We start from the raw sequence: 18,656 nt of genomic DNA, 5'->3' as shown, positions 1-18,656 counted from the left end.
AGATTTTTTTTCAAATCCCAGTAGAAATAGAAGAATTTCAAGTTTTGATACAAAAACAATTAAAACAGGATTAAACCACTATCAGGGCTCAATCCATCCTTTGACCACTAAGAGAATGAAGATCTTTTACGTATTCCTCCCATTTTGTTTACACACTTACACACACACACACACACACACGGCAGCACACCAGACTTAAGCCGTGTTATAAAATGTGCACACCTTCAAGGTTTTTTATTATGGTCTTAAATGTTATCCTTGTGGGGGTAAAGTTTGGGCATTTCTGCACTACTCTTAACTAAGTCTCAAGTCACAATACAAACACATAGAAGCAATTCCTGTTTTTGTTTTAAAGGACACTCAAAAGAAAATAATCAAGTACTCTGAGTACTTCCTTTCACTCTCCTTTGCAGGATCTCAGGGGCTCTGAAAAACAACATGAATGAAAATAGTGGTTCTGAAACCTAAATTTGTCATAATTTTTTGGAGTTTTCTTTCTTAGCCAAAAGCTACCTATTAAAATTAATCTGAATGAAGCATTTCAAAATAAAAATGTACAAGACTATCCTTACATGCTTTAAGAAAATTATTTCTGATATACATATTCCTAAAACTTTAGACAGGTTTATGTGAATAAAATCCCAAATAAAGATTAAAAAATAAAGTCATTTTAGAAATAACTCTCGTTACTCCCATACCACATCGGTCATATGAGGATTTAAACTGCAATCATGGATTCTGAAAAAATAAAACATATATATATAGTCTTACCTATAAAAACACTAGCATACAAACTTCAAACTAAAAGGTTATCCAAAGTAACACACAAATGCTCTAAATCTTAAGGAAACTTAAAAATACCTCTTCTATTTGTAAATAAAAGCAGAATAAAACTGATCTGATTGCATTATTAGGTAATCTGTCCTGGAAACTTGTTAATAAAGTATTGGCGGAACTTCTCAATAGCCATTATGCTAGAACCTGAAGCACTCAATCATTTTCTTCAGTAAAAGAATAAGTAAACTAATAGACTGCATGTTAGTCATCACATATTACAACGAAGTCTGACCTGACAATAACAGGAGTGGTCACACAGCACCTCAGACTCGGCGCCTCTTGAATTTCTCACGGAAGGATCAGGCCAATCCACCTGTGGGACAATTTTATCAGTAGACACAAACAACAGGTGTCTTTTTATCCTGTTCTCTTAAAGTCTGTATCACTAGTCTATAACAGATAGCAATGAGATAGCTCTAGCAGATGAAGCAAGAGGGTAGCTGTGTTCTAGAAGAAACATTTATCTGTCTTTCGATCCGAGCTTCTCAATTAATTCCTGAAGAGGTGCCAACTCACGCCTATCAATCAGATTAAACTCCTAAAAAGAGAAGAGAAGTAAAATTTAGAAACAGGCCTAAAATTGAAACACTATAAATGTCATTCAGAGAAGGGATTCCCAGTCCTGGTTTTTTGAAATCCAAAAAAATGATGAAATGATCTCTGTGCACATTTTTAAATGGGATCATTTTTCCTCACTTTTTAAAATATAGGGGACTTACCAAAGAAGCAACTGTATGTATTAGCATGAGCCTCACTGCGTAAAACATTAAAATCAAACCTGCATATATGTTTGCTGTCGTTCCTAGATCTATACTATACCTACACCCGCAGACCTGTGTGTCTATACTCCAGCTATGCTACTTCTCTATACTCCGTCTGTATCATATCTACCCTGTGTCTGTATCTACATACCTGTATCAGCACCTATACTCTATCGAGACCCATGCCATGCAACAATCTCAGAAGGAAGACAGAAGAGCACAGTACCTTCTCCCTTGTGTGGCCCATATAATTGAAATACACAGTATCTACTATATAACTACTGGCTTTTCTATCAAAAAACAGTATCTAGACAGACATATATGTACATTTTGCAGAGAATTATATCTCTCTAAAGTTGCTAAAGGAGTCTCAATTCTCTAATATCTTTCTCAAACAATGCAAATTATTTTGATTTTAAAAAGTTCGAATTCCAATTCAGGCCCCATTAGGTAATAGGCCACATCTTTGAAGGGGTTGGTCCTTTTTGAAGTTTCTGGCTGCTGACTTCATAAGATTTGGCCTGAAATGGGACTTCTGGAAGCTTAAACCAAGAGAGCAGCTAACAAGTTCATCCAAAAGTTTCTCTCCCAGGCACAGACATCTCATGAAACAATCGCCAACGTTTTTCCATAGCATCTCTTCACTCAGCAGCGGTGATGGAACAGAACGGTGTGGACAAGCTGCCCTGGGGTTCTGGTACTGTCATATCCTAACCAGAGACCTGGCTGGGGCAGCCAGAGGCAGAAAGCCCAAAATGGGGGTGATGCTTTCTATGTTGCTGTACCCACTAACAATATAACACGGAAAAGAGCTCTACTTCTACTTTGCTCTACATCTATAAATTAGACAACTCTATAAATTATGAACAAATGAGTCCAAGTCAAAGGACAAAGAAGTCAACATGGTTCAACTTACCTGAACAAAGAAAATAAAGTGCTTAAAGGAGGTGTTGAGGTGGGCCTCCTCTTGCAGCTGCATCACAGAATCAAAGTGCTGGTGATAAATATGGGCATAAACCCGGAACAGACGCTTCAGAATGGTCTTTGCCACAGACATAAAGTTTTTGGGAAATGGGACACCTGTAATCAAACACACATATGTACCAATTGTCTTTTACGTAACTGAACAGCAGAAGGTTTAGAAGCTGCATAAGCAACTCCATCACACAAACACACACATTCACAATATAAGCCTGTTTTCCATATAAACATTTTTTTAAAAGGCAAAGAAAAAAAAATCCCAAACATAAATACATGAGGTATCCTCACGTAAGCATACTTTTTCTGACTGCCCTAGAAGAACAGGCACTGGAATCAAGTTTATAAGGTGCTGCTGAATCAAAGTTATAACAAACATAATTTTAACTGTTTAATACTGGAGAGTTTCTTCCTAAAATTAATGCAACAAATATTTTGACTGTAAATAAAACTTTTATTTTTGTAATTCGTAACTCTAAAAAAAATTTTTACACACACACACACTCTACTAGGAGTGAAAACTAAGCAAGAGAAAAAGGCATTATAAATCTACTGTCTACAAAAAGTATTTATCTTCTGAATTACTCTGAAAAACCCGTCTTCTTTCTTTAATTAGGAGTCCCCAACTTTTTATCTTTTCAAAGTGCTATTTTCATTTTCCTGTGGAATACAAGATAGGGACAAACTTCCTGAAAAAGGGAGGAAGAGCACCTCACTATTTTGCAAAGAAAATAAACACTTCCTTAGAAAAGAACCGGGAAAGGGTTTGGTAATCTCTCTCCAAGCAGTGCTGGTGGGGATGTGACTGCTCCCATTCCTGAGAATTCCGGCTGACAAGATCGAAGTCTTAGGAAACAGGGACAGTAGAAAGACAATACAAGTGGCACTGAGTATAGTATATAAACACATTAAGAAGTCATCAGCTTCCAAAATAACCTAGATTAGACAGCTTTAAAGGCTATTCCACAACACTACTCAAGGAACATTTCCTTTTCTTCAATCTTTTAGAAAACAAAGGTTAAAAACTTTTACCTTTCCTACATTTTAATTTATTTCTTAACCAGTCCTTAAAAGCCTGAAATTTAGTGTATTCTGCTCTTGCAGAATTTTTCTGGTCCCTGCCCCCACCCCATCTTAGGTAACAACTGGGATTTGCATTTTTTTTTAAAAACTGTATTTATTTAAGGTAAGCTCTACCCACAATATGGGGCTTGCACTCACGACCTCCTGAAATCAAGAGTCAGTCGCATGCTCTACGGACTGAGCCAGCCAGGAGCCCCTAACAACTTGCATTTTCAAACTTTATTCTGGAGCTTGTGGGCATGTTTTTCTGGACTGGGGTCTCGTACTCACATACTGAAAAGCTGGATTTTTAGGTCAAACTCCTTCTCTCAGAATTTACAAATATGCATCTTGCTAATAAAAGGAACAGTAATAATTTAGATGTATTAGTTCAAAATGAGTAACAGTTCTATCTAATCAGAATAAGTAACTGGGAGAAGTAAGATGTAGATAATAGCCTAATTGAGGGGGGAAAGGATTCCAGAACGTTAGGCTGGATTACTGAAGAATGGAAAGCCAAGAAAAGAGAACAAAGTTTTAAGTATTTTTTATCTTCCATAAGCGGAAGACTTTAACGAATAAAGAAACAGAAGTAACTGGTCTTAAACCAAGCACTTTCCGAGCTGAATTGAACAGCAACATTCAAGCACGGTCAATATACAATAAAGAATCTGTGAGAAAGGAAATAAATGGTTTAATAATAAAATAGAAAACCTGACCAATAGCAAACAGACGGGGTGTAACATGATACACGAGTTTTTCTCCCAAAAGAGCCACTAATTGGACCGCAAAAAGGAATCTGTTAGGGTCTGAATATTTGTGTCCCCTCAAAATTCCTATGTTGAAATCCTAACCCCCTACGTGATGCTATTAGGAGGTGGGGCTCTGGGAAGTGATTAGGTCACAAGGGCAGAGCCCTCATGCGTGGGATTAACGTCCTTATAAAAGAGGCCCCAGAGAACTTCTGCTGGCTCCTTCCACCATGTGAAGACTGAGAGGCTGGCAGTCTTCAACCCAAAAGTGGGCTTTCACAGGGACCCAACTATGCTGGCAGCTTGATCTTGGACTTCCAGCCTTTAGAACTGAGAAACAGATTTCTGTTGTCACAAGCCATCCAATCCCTGGTAGTTTTGTTATTAGCAGCTCAAACAGACAAGACAGAATCCAGTGTTATTTGTAAGACACTCTTAAACTAAAAATGAAAAGACTGATCTCATCCATAAATACCGATGCCAAATTTTTTTAACTCTTATTTTTTTTAAAGATATTATTTAATTATTTGACGGAGAGAGACAGCCAGCAAGAGAGGGAACACAAGCAGGGGAAGTGGGAGAAGAAGCAGGCTCCCAGTGGAGCAGGGAGCCCGATGCTGGGCTCGATCCCAGGACCCTGGGATCACGCCCTGAGCCGAAGGCAGACACTTAACGACTGAGCCACCCAGGTGCCCCGCAATGCCAAAATCTTAATCAAAATATTAACAAATAAAAAATACTCTCCCAGTAAAACATTTAAAAAAATACTGGAGAAAACCTTATGGTAAAAAAAAACAGACACTGGGAAAATATCATAAAACTCAACAACCATACCTGATTTTTTAAAATTTACACACCTCTAACCAAAAGCAAGATTCCTGCTTACTGCTGAAGTACGAGAAACACTTGCATAAAAGTAAGTACACAAGAAAAGGAGGTCTGCCACATCATCACCATTACTCAGCACTGCTCTGGGGCAATGAGATAAGAGTTACACAACACAAGAAGTATCCATATCAGAAAGGAAAAGGCAAAATTAATATTACCTTAGTATGATGTGATTGTATACTTAAAAAACTCAAGAAAACCAACCCAGAACAACTGAAACAATCAGAATCAGATGGTCAATTTCTGCAAAATTTTATATAAAAATCAAAAGCTTTCCTATATACTAAACAATAACCATTGGGAAGCCAGATATCAATTTAAAAAACCACAAAACGTCTAGGAATAAACTTAAACTTGAAGTATTAACATAAAGTAAACTATAGAACTTTACAAGAGGAAATTAAAAAGAACAAAAAAAAGAAGAAATGAAGAAATGTACCTTGTCCTTGGGTAGACCCAGTCTTGTCGAGAGAACAAGACTGCCTATGTTAATCTACAACTTGAGTGAAATAATAATCAAAATCTCACAAATATTTTTATTTTACCTTGCCAAAATGATTCTAAGTTCTTTGGAAGAACAAATATCCCAGAATAGTCGTGAATATTCTGAAAAAGAAGAGCAAGGAAGAGAGACTAGCCCTACAAGATGCTCAAAGCTACAGGCTGTGGTAATTAAAACAGTGTGCAATTCCTATAGGAACAGATGAAGAGACTGAAAGACTCCAAATTATGTGGCAATCCGGTGTACACATATGATAACCCGGGGAGAAAAGACACATGTATTTGATAAATGGTACTGGACACACTGATTAGCATTTATAACTAGAAAAAAAAATAAAGGGAGCCTTAAGAAGAAAATTTCTGGCAAGAACAAAGATTTAAATGTAAAAACCACAAAAGTACTAAATGAAAACAAGGATATTTTTGTAATCTTGAAGTAGGGAAAAGCTTTCTAATCATTATATTAAAATCAACACAACATAAAGGAAAAAATTAATAGGATAAAGTAAGAAAGTAACATATGGCAAGAATATCTCAAGAACAGGGGCGCCTGGGTGGCACAGCGGTTAAGCGTCTGCCTTCGGCTCAGGGCGTGATCCCGGTGTTATGGGATCAAGCCCCACATCAGGCTCCTCCGCTATGAGCCTGCTTCTTCCTCTCCCACTCCCCCTGCTTGTGTTCCCTCCCTCGCTGGCTGTCTCTACCTCTGTCAAATAAATAAAATCTTTAAAAAAAAAAAAAAAAAAAAAAAAAGAATATCTCAAGAACAAAATAAGACAAAGGCAAGCTGAGGAAAGATACATATGACATATATGTCAAAGAATTAATACCCTTACCATACAAAGAAACAGACAAAGGATAGAACAGAAAACACACAATGATCAATAAACCAAAAAAATCTCAATGTCATCAATATATTTTGAATGTACATTCAAACTTATTTACCCAAACTGAAGAGATTAAAAAATGAGTAGCCAACCAGTACTAGTGAACAAACACAGGCATACACAAACATGGATGGAAGGAGTATGCATTTACAATCTTTTTGGAGAGGAATCTGGCAGTCTTTACATTTTAAAGTAACAGTATTAAAAAGAACGCAACATATTTATCAGTTAAAAAGGAAAACAGTTCAACATTAACTCACCAATCTTAGAAGGAAAAAGAGTTTCATCATCAAGCTGATCCTGAACCCAAGTCATCAAATAGTCAATGTATTTTGGTGCAGAACATTTGATTGGCTTTTTAATATTAGTACCATCTGCCCAATGATATTCGTATCTGGAGAGAAAAAGGTTTTACTGATAAAGTTTTCAAAAACAGTAACAAATATACAACTTGTAATCAAAGTAGGTCTACATTTTGTAAATAACTTAAAATTACTTCAAGTTCTATTGAAGGTTACTCAGGGTTCCCTATAGAATTACCTGAAATAGGAGAGTTATAACTGGAAGACAAGAGGAGGATAATGTGGCAGCTGACAGTGCCAGAATGGATGTTTTTTTAACACAGCCCTGGGAAAGATAAAGGAACTACACATTCCTGGCAGAGGGTGCTAAGGACTGGGTCAGGGACAGATGGATCTCCCACATCCTGCAACAGCTGGCCATCAAGGTATCAACAAGAGAGTCAATATAATAAGACTCTGTTTCCTGGAGGCGCCTGGGTGGCTCACTATGTTAAGCATCTGCCTTCGGCTCAGGTCATGATCCCATGGTCCTGGGATCAAGCCTGGCATCAGGCTCCCGGCTCAGCGGGGAGTCTGCTCTTCCTCTCCCTCTCCACCTCCCACTGCTTGTGCTCTCTCTCAAATACACAAAATCTTTTAATAAATAAATAGTAAAAAAATAAATTCAACTGGAAAAAAATCCAAAATCTTAAAAAAAAAAACAAAACAAAACAGACTTTCCTGGAGAGGGTATGAAAGAAACACCCTTAGGCATGCATCTTTTCCTCCCTCCCTTTGCTGAACTAGAATGCATAATAAGACTTCTGCAAAACTTCACTGTGTGAAGCATTTAAGCCATAGATAAGTTTAATTTTCTTATTTATTTTATTTAAATTTCTTTTAAGGAAGTCTGAGAAATAAAACTTAACACAAAATAAAAACATCCCTCCAAAATACTGTAATTAAAAATAGAATTACAAACTCACTGGAGACCTTTTTTTTCTCTTTATACCTGTAGCAGATTCAGGAAAGAATTTTTTCCCAAGGGGTAAGTATCTTGATACCATGTATCATCACATAAAATCAGTCATTTATTATTGGGAAAAAAATTAGAAAGAAACACTAAAACATTAATCTCATCACACCTTGACTTAACATTACTAAGGGTGATAAAAAGTTCCACGTTTCTTAATGTTTCTTAAAATTTATCATAGTCAATTTTTTTTTTTTGAGAGAAAGAGACGGCACACGTGCATGCACAAGGAGGAGGGGAAGAGGGAGAGAGAGAATCTCAGCAGACTCCCTCCTGAGCACAGAGCCTAACAGGGGGCTCAATCCCATGACACTGAGTTCATGACCCGAGCCAAAATCAAGAGTCAGCCAGCCACTTAACCAACTGAGCCACCCAGGCACCCCTATAGTCAAATTTTTTCAGTCTAGCATCTTTAAGCCAGATAATTAAAGCAGCACCATTTGGACATAATTAACACTAAGTAAGCACAAGAAAAAAAAATTGAACATTCATCACTTAGTATAATGCAATTAAATACTAATACCACATACCAAAATATTTAGTAATAACTAAAAGCTTATAGGGAAGTATTCAAGAACTCATAAAATTGAACTGCTTTTACAGAGGCAAACAGATTTAAAAAAAGGTTTTATTGTTTAATTTATATCAATTAGTGATTAGCTATATTTAGTACTTCAAATGCCTACGTAACAGGCAGTACATATACCTTGGACCTGCAGACATGACTGGACAGCTGGCTTCAGTGCAGAATTCTGTAATAGTTCCATACAGCATGTTGATCTGGTTGAAGAAATCCACAGCTGGAAACGTAATAGCAGAATTGTGTTAAAATGTTTGTGCAAACACAATAAAACACCCAACCTGGCAGCTGAAGGAAAAATGGACAATGCCTTCTAGTTCTTGAATAAATCCTTAAGAGAGGCAATGATGCAGAGGTGCTGCACACTGAAAACAGAGCTACCCTCTTTTAGCCCCGAAGTGGACCCACAACTCTCTGGTCAACTCATCTTCGACAAAGCAGGAAAGAATATCCGATGGAAAAAAGACAATCTCTTCAACAAATGGTGCTGGGAAAACTGGACAGCCACATGGAGAAGAATGAAACTGGACCATTCCCTTACACCATACACAAGCATAGACTCAAAATGGATGAAAGACCTCAATGTGAGACAGGAATCCGTCAAAATCCTTGAGAACACAGGCAGCAACCCTTGACCTCAGCCAAAGCAACTTCTTCCTAGACACATCAGCAAAGGCAAGGAAAGCAAGGACAAAAATGAACTATTGGGACTTCATCAAGATAAAAAGCTTTTGCACAGCAAAGTAAACAGTACACAAAACCAAAAGACAACCGACAGAATGGGAGACGATACTGCAAATGACAAGTCAGATAAAGAGCCAATATCCAAAATCTACATAGACTGTATCAAACTCAACACCAAAAGAACAAATAATCCAATCAAGAAATGGGCAGAAGACATGAACAGACCTTTCTCCAAAGACGACATACAAATGGCCAACAGACACATGAAAAAGTGCTTAACATCACTCAGCATCAGGGAAATACAAAGCAAAACCACAATGAGATACCGCCTCACACCGGTCAGAATGGCTAAAATTAACAAATCAGGAAACGACAGATGTTGGCAAGGAAGTGGAGACAGGGGAGCCCTCCTACACTGTTGGTGGGACTGCAAGCTGGTGCAGCCACTCTGGAAAACAGTATGGAGGTTCCTCAAAAAGTTGAAAATAGAGCTATCCTATGACAGCACAACTGCACTACTGGGAATTTACCCCAAAGACACAAATGCAGTAATCTGAAGGGGCATGTGCACCCCAATGTTTATAGCAGCAATGTCCACAAAAGCCAAACTATGGAAAGAGCCTAGATGTCCATCGACAGATGCATGGATAAAGATGATGTGGTGTATATCTACAATGGAATATTATGCAGCCATCAGAAAATGAAATCTTGCCATTTGTAACGACATGGATGGAACTAGAGAGTATTATGCTAAGCGAAATAAGTCAATCGGAGAAAGACAATTACCATATGATCTCACTGATATGTGGAATTTGAGAAACAAGGCAGAGGATCATAGGGAAAGAGAGGAAAAAAATGAAACAAGACAAAAGCAGAGAGGGAGATAAACCATAAGAGACTCTTGATCATAGGAAACAAACTGAGGGTTGCTGGAGTGGATGGGGATGGGAGGGATGGGGTGGCTGGGTGATCGACACTGGGGAGGGTATGTGCTATGGTGAGCACTGTGAATTGTGTAAGACTGATGAATCACAGACCTGTACCCCCGAAACAAATAATACATTGTATGTTAATTTAAAAAATTCCCTTCTCTTTTTAAGTTGTCACACCTCAATTAACTTTTAATATATATTCACTTTAATATAGTAAGTTTTCCAGCACAGAACAGCAGGAAAATAAAATCTTAGCAATAATTCTAACTTAATGGTGACTATTATATCATTAGAATATATAATTTAATTATATCCAAAGGAATGAAAAAAACCCATTGTTTCCTATTGATCGGGACCAGACAATACTATTTGTGTTGGGAAAAAGCAGAAAGCATTGTAGAAAATTCTATGAAGGAGAAGGTGTATCAGCTGAATCAACAGGCATTGAAAACATCTTATCATAAAAAACCTGAAGCCTAATGCATACTGAGGACATAAAAAGGACACTGGAGACTCCAGCTACCCGAAGGGACAAAATTGAAAGGAATAATAAACGACATGTAAGCGTTCAGAGAACAGGCAGCATGTTGAGGGGCTGAGGTAGTCAGGGAGCACTTCCTACAGGAGCTTCAGCTAGATGTGAAAAAACATGGAAGAGGAAGGGGGTAAGAAATGAACGTATCTGAGTCAAATGTTCCTCTGCAAAGACACCCACATAAGCCTTGGAAAGTTTTAAAAAATGTTTTAGTTCCCCGTCCAAAGGAGTACCTAAAAACCAACTAGGGCTTTTCCACGTTTCTTAAAAATGTGGATAAAAAAAGCTCCATCTTGTCAAAAGGAATTTTATATAACACCCCCTCACTTCTTTTTTTTTTTTTTTTTTAAGATTTATTTATTAGAGAGAGCGAGCAGGGGAAGGGGCAGAAGGAGAGAGAATCTGAAGCAGGCTCCACGCCTAATACAGAGTTTGATGTGGGGCTCGATCTCCCAACCCTGAGATCATGACCCGAGCAGAAATCAGAGTCGACGTTTAATTGACTGAGCCACCCAGGCGCCCCTAAGCTAATTTTAAAAGATCAGGAATTGCAATAAGTTCTGTGAGGAAAATAACACAAGGTGATGAGAAAGAAAGTAACAGAAGGAGAAGGCTTTTCTGAGGAGGGGACGTCTACGCTGAGACCCGAAGAAGAGGAGAGAGCAGCCATGAAAACTCCCTCACTTCTAAACCTTCCTCTTAGTCACATTTCTAAGAAAGTAATACTTAGGCACTCAATATTTATTCAAAACAAAGAGTATGCCCAGATAGTGTGCTGGTTTATTGGTCTAAAGCAGCTGTTCTCCAAACATGGTCCCTGGATTCCCCTGTTTCAGGGGGCATCTGTGAAGTCAGAGCATTTCAACTGCTCCTTGCACTCTGATTCTCTCAGGAGGCACAGTGGAGTTGTCCAGAGGCTCCTGAGGTGGGACATCACAACAGACTGAAGGCAGAAGTGGACAGGACAATCCAGTTGTCTCCTATGCAGCCAAATGTGAAAACAGATTTCTAAACATGCACAACAATGCCACACTTAATACTAAAATTCATTTTGGAAAACACTCATTTTTCATAAAAATATATTTATGTTAACATGCAATGGGTTTGTTATTTTTAGATGAATTTAAAAATAAGTATTTAAAATTTCTCAGTTTTAATTTCTAACACAGTATCACTAGATACAAGCTACATAACTGAAAGGTCTTTGAGGTTCTCAATTTTTTAGAGAATATAGGGATCTTGAGGCTAAAAGGTTGGAGAACAGCCTCTCTACAGCAAAAAGCCTCAAAGAAAAACTGAAGGCTGAAGAAGACCAACAGATGCCTTCAGAAACACAGATGATAATTTGAGTTCAGGTTAAAAAACCTGGGAAAGGTCTTTTCTGAATACACAATGCTTCACAAGGTTCACAAAGATCTACAAAAACGTACAGTGATAAATCTTCATCCCAACCACTCCAGCTTCCCCTACAGATAACCACTACATTTTTTTTGGTCTCCTGCCCCCTAAGCACCTGTATCCTGTCTTACACAAAAGATTCAACATATCACACAGTTCTGCACCTTGTTTTTTCTCTTAGTAATATGCATAATGGCTTTTTAATGTACTGAAAAAAAAAAAAAAACTTTTCTTAATATGACTCCTAGAAAGTTTTAAATTTGTAGCTCACATTATATTTCTATCAGACAGTGCTGATCAAAGGAGTGATTATCAACAGCTGAACAATACCACATAACAAGACAGCTAGACACTATGGAGGGCATTATGGACACTGCTGGAAGTATATGCCAACACTCAGTCTTCCAAATAAACAAATTCAAACCTGAATTTGAGCAACACTCCAAACCCATACTAATGTGGGAGCCACTAGCCACATACGGCTACTTACATTAAAATTAAATTTAAAATTCAGTTCCAGTCACACGAGCCGCATTTCAAGAGCTAAAAGGCCACAGTACAGATACAGAACATTTGCATCTTTGTAGGAAGTCCTACTGGGCAGTGCTGCTCTGATCTACCATTTATAGGAAATAAAAGGAAGAACAGAACATGATAATGGATGCCTTGCGGATACAATCAACAAAATTCATACTGTGGGAAATAAATGAACTGGTTTCTTCAACAACAACAAAATAGCAAGGAAAAAAAACTGCAACGAGGGGAAACCTGTGAATTAAGAGATTCAAGAAACATTACATATAGGCCTTATTAGTCCTGATTTAAACCAACCGTAAATTTTTTTAAAAAAGAAACATTTACGGGGCGCCTGGGTGGCACAGCGGTTAAGCGTCTGCCTTCGGCTCAGGGCGTGATCCCGGCGTTCCGGGATCGAGCCCCACATCAGGCTCCTCTGCTATGAGCCTGCTTCTTCCTCCCCCACTCCCCCTGCTTGTGTTCCCTCTCTCGCTGGCTGTCTCTATCTCTGTCAAATAAATAAATAAAATCTTTAAAAAAAAAAAAAAAAAGAAACATTTAGAAGACAATCAGGGAAAACGTGAACACTGACTGGATATTTGCTAACATAAAGGAATGGCAGTATTGTCATTATCTTTAAAAGGGGGAGTTCCTGTCTTTTAGAGATATGGAATATTTATAGATGAAATAATGTGTTTGGGATTCACCCCAAAACAATCAGGGTGAGGTGGGCTGGCTGGGTCTCAATGCCAGTGTGGACAAAGTAGGGGAGAGACAGGATGAGTGGGGAGAGGTGGAGAAGGGAAGGAGGTGGGGAGGGAGGTATTAAAATATGAAAAGGAAAAAAAAATAATCAGGGTGAGATACAGAAGCATGAATTGGCCATGAATCGACTGTTGAAACTGGACAATGGATGCCTGGGGATTCACTGTACTAGTTTCTCTACTTTTTTACGTTTGAAATTTTCCATCAAGAAGTTTAAAAATTCCTGGAACATCTGAAATTCCTAACAGATTTAAACCTTGTCATCCGGCACTGATCTCACCTCAAAAATGATAGGCTCAAATACGCAAATCCCTAGCCTCAGTATATATAACTTACCACGTCGTGCCCTCATTTTCTTGAACTTGAGTGACTTTCAGCTCATGGGTCCCTCCTAATTTCTCCCAATCTCTCAATGTCCTTCTGACTACTCTTAAGCCACAACCATCACGTCACTGCCCACATGAACGGCAACGGACTTCTGTGTATACGCAGGCAGATGAGAGCTGCTGGGAGTTGGGGGGTGCAATTATGAAGATGGGCTCCATGCAAAGTCATGGTCTACCACAGGTAGAATTTTGTATTCCAATCTTTCATTTGACCTTATCCAATAATTCCTACCATTCCATCCTCAGAAATTACCCCAAAGCTCTCAACATTTCTCCTCAGGTGTCTCTATCCAGCCATACGAGCTACATACCCAAGTACTCTGAAGAGAACAGAACAGTTTTAGATGTATTTGTACTTAGGAGTTTCTTTACAGATAATCCATTATACTACAACAGTTATACCTGTAAAAGAAAATTCATTAACAAAAAGATTTTAGCAAAATTCTTCTATACAGCAGCAAAGCTGAATGTTATTAGAAACTTACTGTTAACAGCAATCCATTCATTGAGGTCCTCTCCCTCTGGCAACATAACAGCTTGTCTCAGATTCCCGCTTCCTAGAGTTGCTTCTGCATGTTTTAAGAGTTCATACTGATGAGAGCCCTCAGGGATATTCTTCTTTGGTTTGAATGTTTTAGAAGAGCGGCTACTGCTGTTAGGTTGAAAGTAAATCAATTTTTATCTTAGGACTGAAAGCAGAATGGCATAATTTTAGGCATACAAATTGTTCTGAAAATAAAAAAATACTCCCTGAAAAGTGGCAGGATGGGGAGGGGGTGATGATCACAGAAAAAGAAGGCTTTAAATTTTTTTCCTCACCTAGATTCAGGATTAGCAACACAGTTGCCTACAGAACGCAACTTTGCTATGCCTCATGAAGTAGTGTGGTGTAATAGGATTCCAGTCCTTGATCTGCCACTAATTCTGTGACTGTCTGAGAAAACGAACTTCCTTTTGGCTTCAATTTCTACCTATAGAAAATGGTGGGGGAGGGAGGTAGCCCTAAGTTTGAATAGCTCAAAAATTCAGTCTGCTGTATCAAAAGATTTGTGATGCCATCAAAGCAAATCACAGACATAACATTAACATTCTGAAGTTACTAGCAGGGAAAATAACTGAGAGACAACTGGTTACTGCAAAAAAAAAAAAAGTTTTTCTGTAAGGAAGCTAACAGGATATGAAACCCAGAAAAAATGGAGGGGTTTCTAACCATAAGAATTAAAATTTCCATAACAGAACAAAGAGACAAGTAACAAAAAAAAGTACTCACAACATGTATTACAAAGTATTAACTAAAAAAAAAAAAAAAAAAAAAGTATTAACTAGATAATAAAGGGCTTCAATAATCTGTTAAGAAAAAGGTAAGGAATCCTTTAGAAAAATGGGCTAGTGATCAACAGGGAACTCAAATAAAAATACAATGGCCAATAAACATATGAAAAACCGTTCAACTAAAATAATTTATTTTTCCTTAATCTGAATGTCAGATTACGTTACAACAACTATATTAAGTGTGAGCTAGGGTACAGGGAAATTAGTATTTTAATACACTTGATGAAAGTGTAAAGGGTATTTTGGGAAGGCAGTATTATAAACAGTATCTATAAACACGAAGTGCTCCCAATCCATCCCTTCTAGGTATCCCTCCTAGATATGGATAAGGATGTGCTTCCCAAGATTGGTTTAAGAGTGAAAAACCTGGAAACAATCCTAAAACTCATTAGAACAGGAATAAAAAATTTGATCTATCCATAACATGGAATACTACATAGTTAAGAACAAGTTACAGCTACATGTATATCTCAAAGTCATAGTTAAACATACTGAAACCAAATGTACAACAGAAGCCCATCTTGTAAATACATACAAAGTGTCAGAAAGGGGGCACCTGGCTGGCTCAGTCAGTAGAGCATGCGGCTGCTGATCCCGGAGCTGAGTTCAAGCCCCACATTGGGTATAGAAATTACTTAAAAATAAAATCTTAAAAAAAAAAAAAACTAACATGAAATGATGTCTCAAGATTCAATATGATCTTCATCTAAATTAATACTTTTGTGGGGCACTGGGTGGCTCAGTCAGTTAAGCTTTCAGCTCAGGTCATGATCCCATGTGGGGCTCCATGCTCATCAGGGAGCCTGCTTCTCCCTCTCCCTCTGCCCCTCTCCCCCACTTGTGCTTTCTCTCTCATTCTTTCTCTCAGATAAACAAAATCTTTAAAAAAAATTTTTTTTAGGGGCGCCTGGGTGGCTCAGTCATTAAGCGTCTGCCTTCGGCTCAGGGCGTGATCCCAGCGTTATGGGATCAAGCCCCCCATCAGGCTTCTCCACTGGAAACCTGCTTCTTCCTCTCCCACTCCCCCTGCTTGTGTTCTCTCTCTCTGGCTGTCTCTCTCTCTCTGTCAAATAAATAAATAAAATCTTAAAAAAAAATTTTTTTTTAATTCTTACAACTCAAAAACAAAAAACAACCCAATTTAAAAAATGATCACAGGATCTGAAAAGACATTACTCCAGAGAACATATACAAATGGCCAACAGCATACCCAAAGGTGCTGACCATCGTTAGTCATTAGGAAAATGCAAAGTAAAATCACAATTAGATAACATTTCACATCCATCTGGGATGACTATAATCAAAAAGACAATTAACAAGCGCTACCTATGGTGTGGGTAAACTGAAACTCTCATACAGTACTGGTGGGCATGCAAAATGGTGCAGTGCTTTGAAAAACTTTGGCAGTTCCTCAAAAGATTAAACATAGTTAGCATATTAACTCAGCAATTCCACTTCTGGATATTTACCCAAGAGAAATGAACATATGCATCCAATAAAAAAATCTGAACACAAAAGTTCATAGCTGCATTATTCATAATGGCCAAAAAGTGGAAACTCAAATGCCTGTCAACAAAAGTTTAAAAGAAAAACACAGCATCACATTTCAAGCCAAAAAGTAACTAAGCAACTGAGCATCCACGAACCAACCACTAACTAAACATTAACTCACAGGAAAAAGACTTCGGGGTGGAGGGAGAGACTGTTCCAGTAATATGGAGATTTACAATTACAATCTAAATCATACAAACTTTCAGACATGGTAATCATACTGTGTAAACCGTATTTCTAAAAAATAATTGAAAGGCGGGGAAAAAACATTTTGAACAAGGATATTCTCAGTAGTGCTATTTTGTAATAGCAAAATACTAGATAGAATCCAAATTGCCGTGTATTGGTTTGATAAGATTTCAAATCCACTTGTTTATAACAAGTGAAATTTATTTTAATCCACTTGTTTAGGACAAAGACAGAAAAAAGGTTTTCATGTAAGAATGAAGTAAATTGTGTCACGATGTCATCATCTCATCTGTTCTCACCCGTGAGAACTCAGTAGTTCAGCTGCTGAAGGGGCCCGCTGGGGCTTATCAGTGAAAACTTAACGAAGAAGCAACTAAGCTAGGAGACATTCTGACTATAAATACTATAAATTTGTGCGGAGTACTCCAGTGTGTTCGGTCTGGGCAAAGTGACGCTTTGCTGATCTAAACAGCTCTCTGAAAACCTGGAAGCAACTGGACCCTGCCAGGCAAATGCCCAGACCAGAAGGAAAATCCACTTGCTGGTCAACGCCAGCGCCTGGCAACAAGAGCTTTCACATTAGTGCTGGCAGTGGGACCTCAGCACTGGGCTGGCTAAGCCCAACCCCTCTTCTCAGTACCAACTCCCGTAAAGGTACATCTCAACTAAACTTGGACTTTATTTCTTTCATCTCTCCTTGTCTGGAACAATAGTGTATTTAATCTATCACGGACTTGGAGTATTGCATTAGTTTAATAAAAAACACTATCCGGTATGCTATTGGCCTACGAAATTCCCACAGCAAACTTGTGTTAAATACATTGCCCACAAAGGCAAACTCAGTCTCTGAGCATGTGACCCCCAAAGCAAAACATTCTCACAATAAGGAACTGGATAAACTCTGTTTAAGGAACGCTACGTACTTTAATAAAATTTAATAAAAATGTCAAATATGTGAGTGATGTCTTCACACAACCCATAAATTTAAGTAACCAGGTAGAGCCACCTGAAAATATTTTCAGCAGCATTGTTGGAGCTATGCTTCCCAAACCTTCACATGCTAAGAATCATCAGAGAATTTACAAAAATTTCCATTTAAGCCTCATTTGGGCCCCAGACCTTATCTCTAAAATAGGATTCTACCCAGGAAAAGTTCATTACACAAAGCCACAGTGGTGCCTGGCTGGCTCAGTCAGTAGAGCACGCTCCTCCTGATCTCAGGGTTTTAAGTTTGAGCCCCATGATGGGTGTAGAGATTACTAACTAAAATCTACACAAAGTCACAAAGCGGGCTGAATCCGAATTGGACAGGAGTCTGCAGGCAAGGCCGCAGCTTAACTTTAAGCTTCTCAAACTGCGGCACTCCACGGTTTCCTGGGGCAGCGTCTTTCCGCGGGGGTAATTTAATACTGAAGATAATAAAACTTGACAGACGGTGGAGTAAAAAGCTAAGTCAGCATGGATCGGTACTAGAAGGCTCCAGACTTGAGAGGAATCTGGAGCCCAACGGCGGGGCTCGGGGCTCCGCCCCCAGGTCGTCCCTCCGCCTTCAGGGGCGCTGGGGCGGAAAAGTTTGGAGGCACTGCCGGCCTCGGGGCCTCTCTACTCCGCAACACTCTCGCTCCGCTTCCTTTGCCTCGACCTTCACCTCCGTCTGCCTGGGCCCACGTCCGGGCCTCTCCCGCGGCCCGCGAGGGGAGAGGGCGGGGGGCGGGCAAAGCAAACGTCCGCCACTCCGACCCCGACCCCGGGGCCCTGCCCTCTTCTCAGGCGCCAGCTCGCCCCCTTCCTCGCCCTCGCCCTCGGCC

General features: G+C 38.9%; 1 protein-coding gene across 2 annotated transcripts in view; it reads right to left on the bottom strand.

Annotated features, from left to right (window-relative positions):
* Positions 1-208: 208 nt before the first annotated feature.
* Positions 209-18,656, bottom strand: part of MOB1A (MOB kinase activator 1A) — a 19,233-nt gene continuing 785 nt past the window's right edge. Inside the window, exons 2-6 of one of the 2 annotated variants that reach the window (XM_008700011.2) lie at positions 14,262-14,425; positions 8,687-8,780; positions 6,927-7,060; positions 2,515-2,678; positions 209-1,375 (exon numbers count right to left, since the gene is read on the bottom strand). In XM_008700011.2, coding sequence (XP_008698233.1) covers positions 1,298-1,375; positions 2,515-2,678; positions 6,927-7,060; positions 8,687-8,780; positions 14,262-14,425 — 634 coding nt within the window. In that variant the 3' untranslated portion in view covers positions 209-1,297. Of the gene's footprint in view, positions 1,376-2,514; positions 2,679-6,926; positions 7,061-8,686; positions 8,781-14,261; positions 14,429-18,656 lie in introns of both variants that reach the window. The other variant, XM_008700009.2, reaches the window with a different exon arrangement.

Source organism: Ursus maritimus, unplaced genomic scaffold (assembly GCF_017311325.1).
Source record: "Ursus maritimus isolate PB19 unplaced genomic scaffold, ASM1731132v1 scaffold_6, whole genome shotgun sequence".
Classification (NCBI taxonomy): domain Eukaryota; kingdom Metazoa; phylum Chordata; class Mammalia; order Carnivora; family Ursidae; genus Ursus; species Ursus maritimus.
This window is presented reverse-complemented; position numbering and strand designations above follow the sequence as displayed.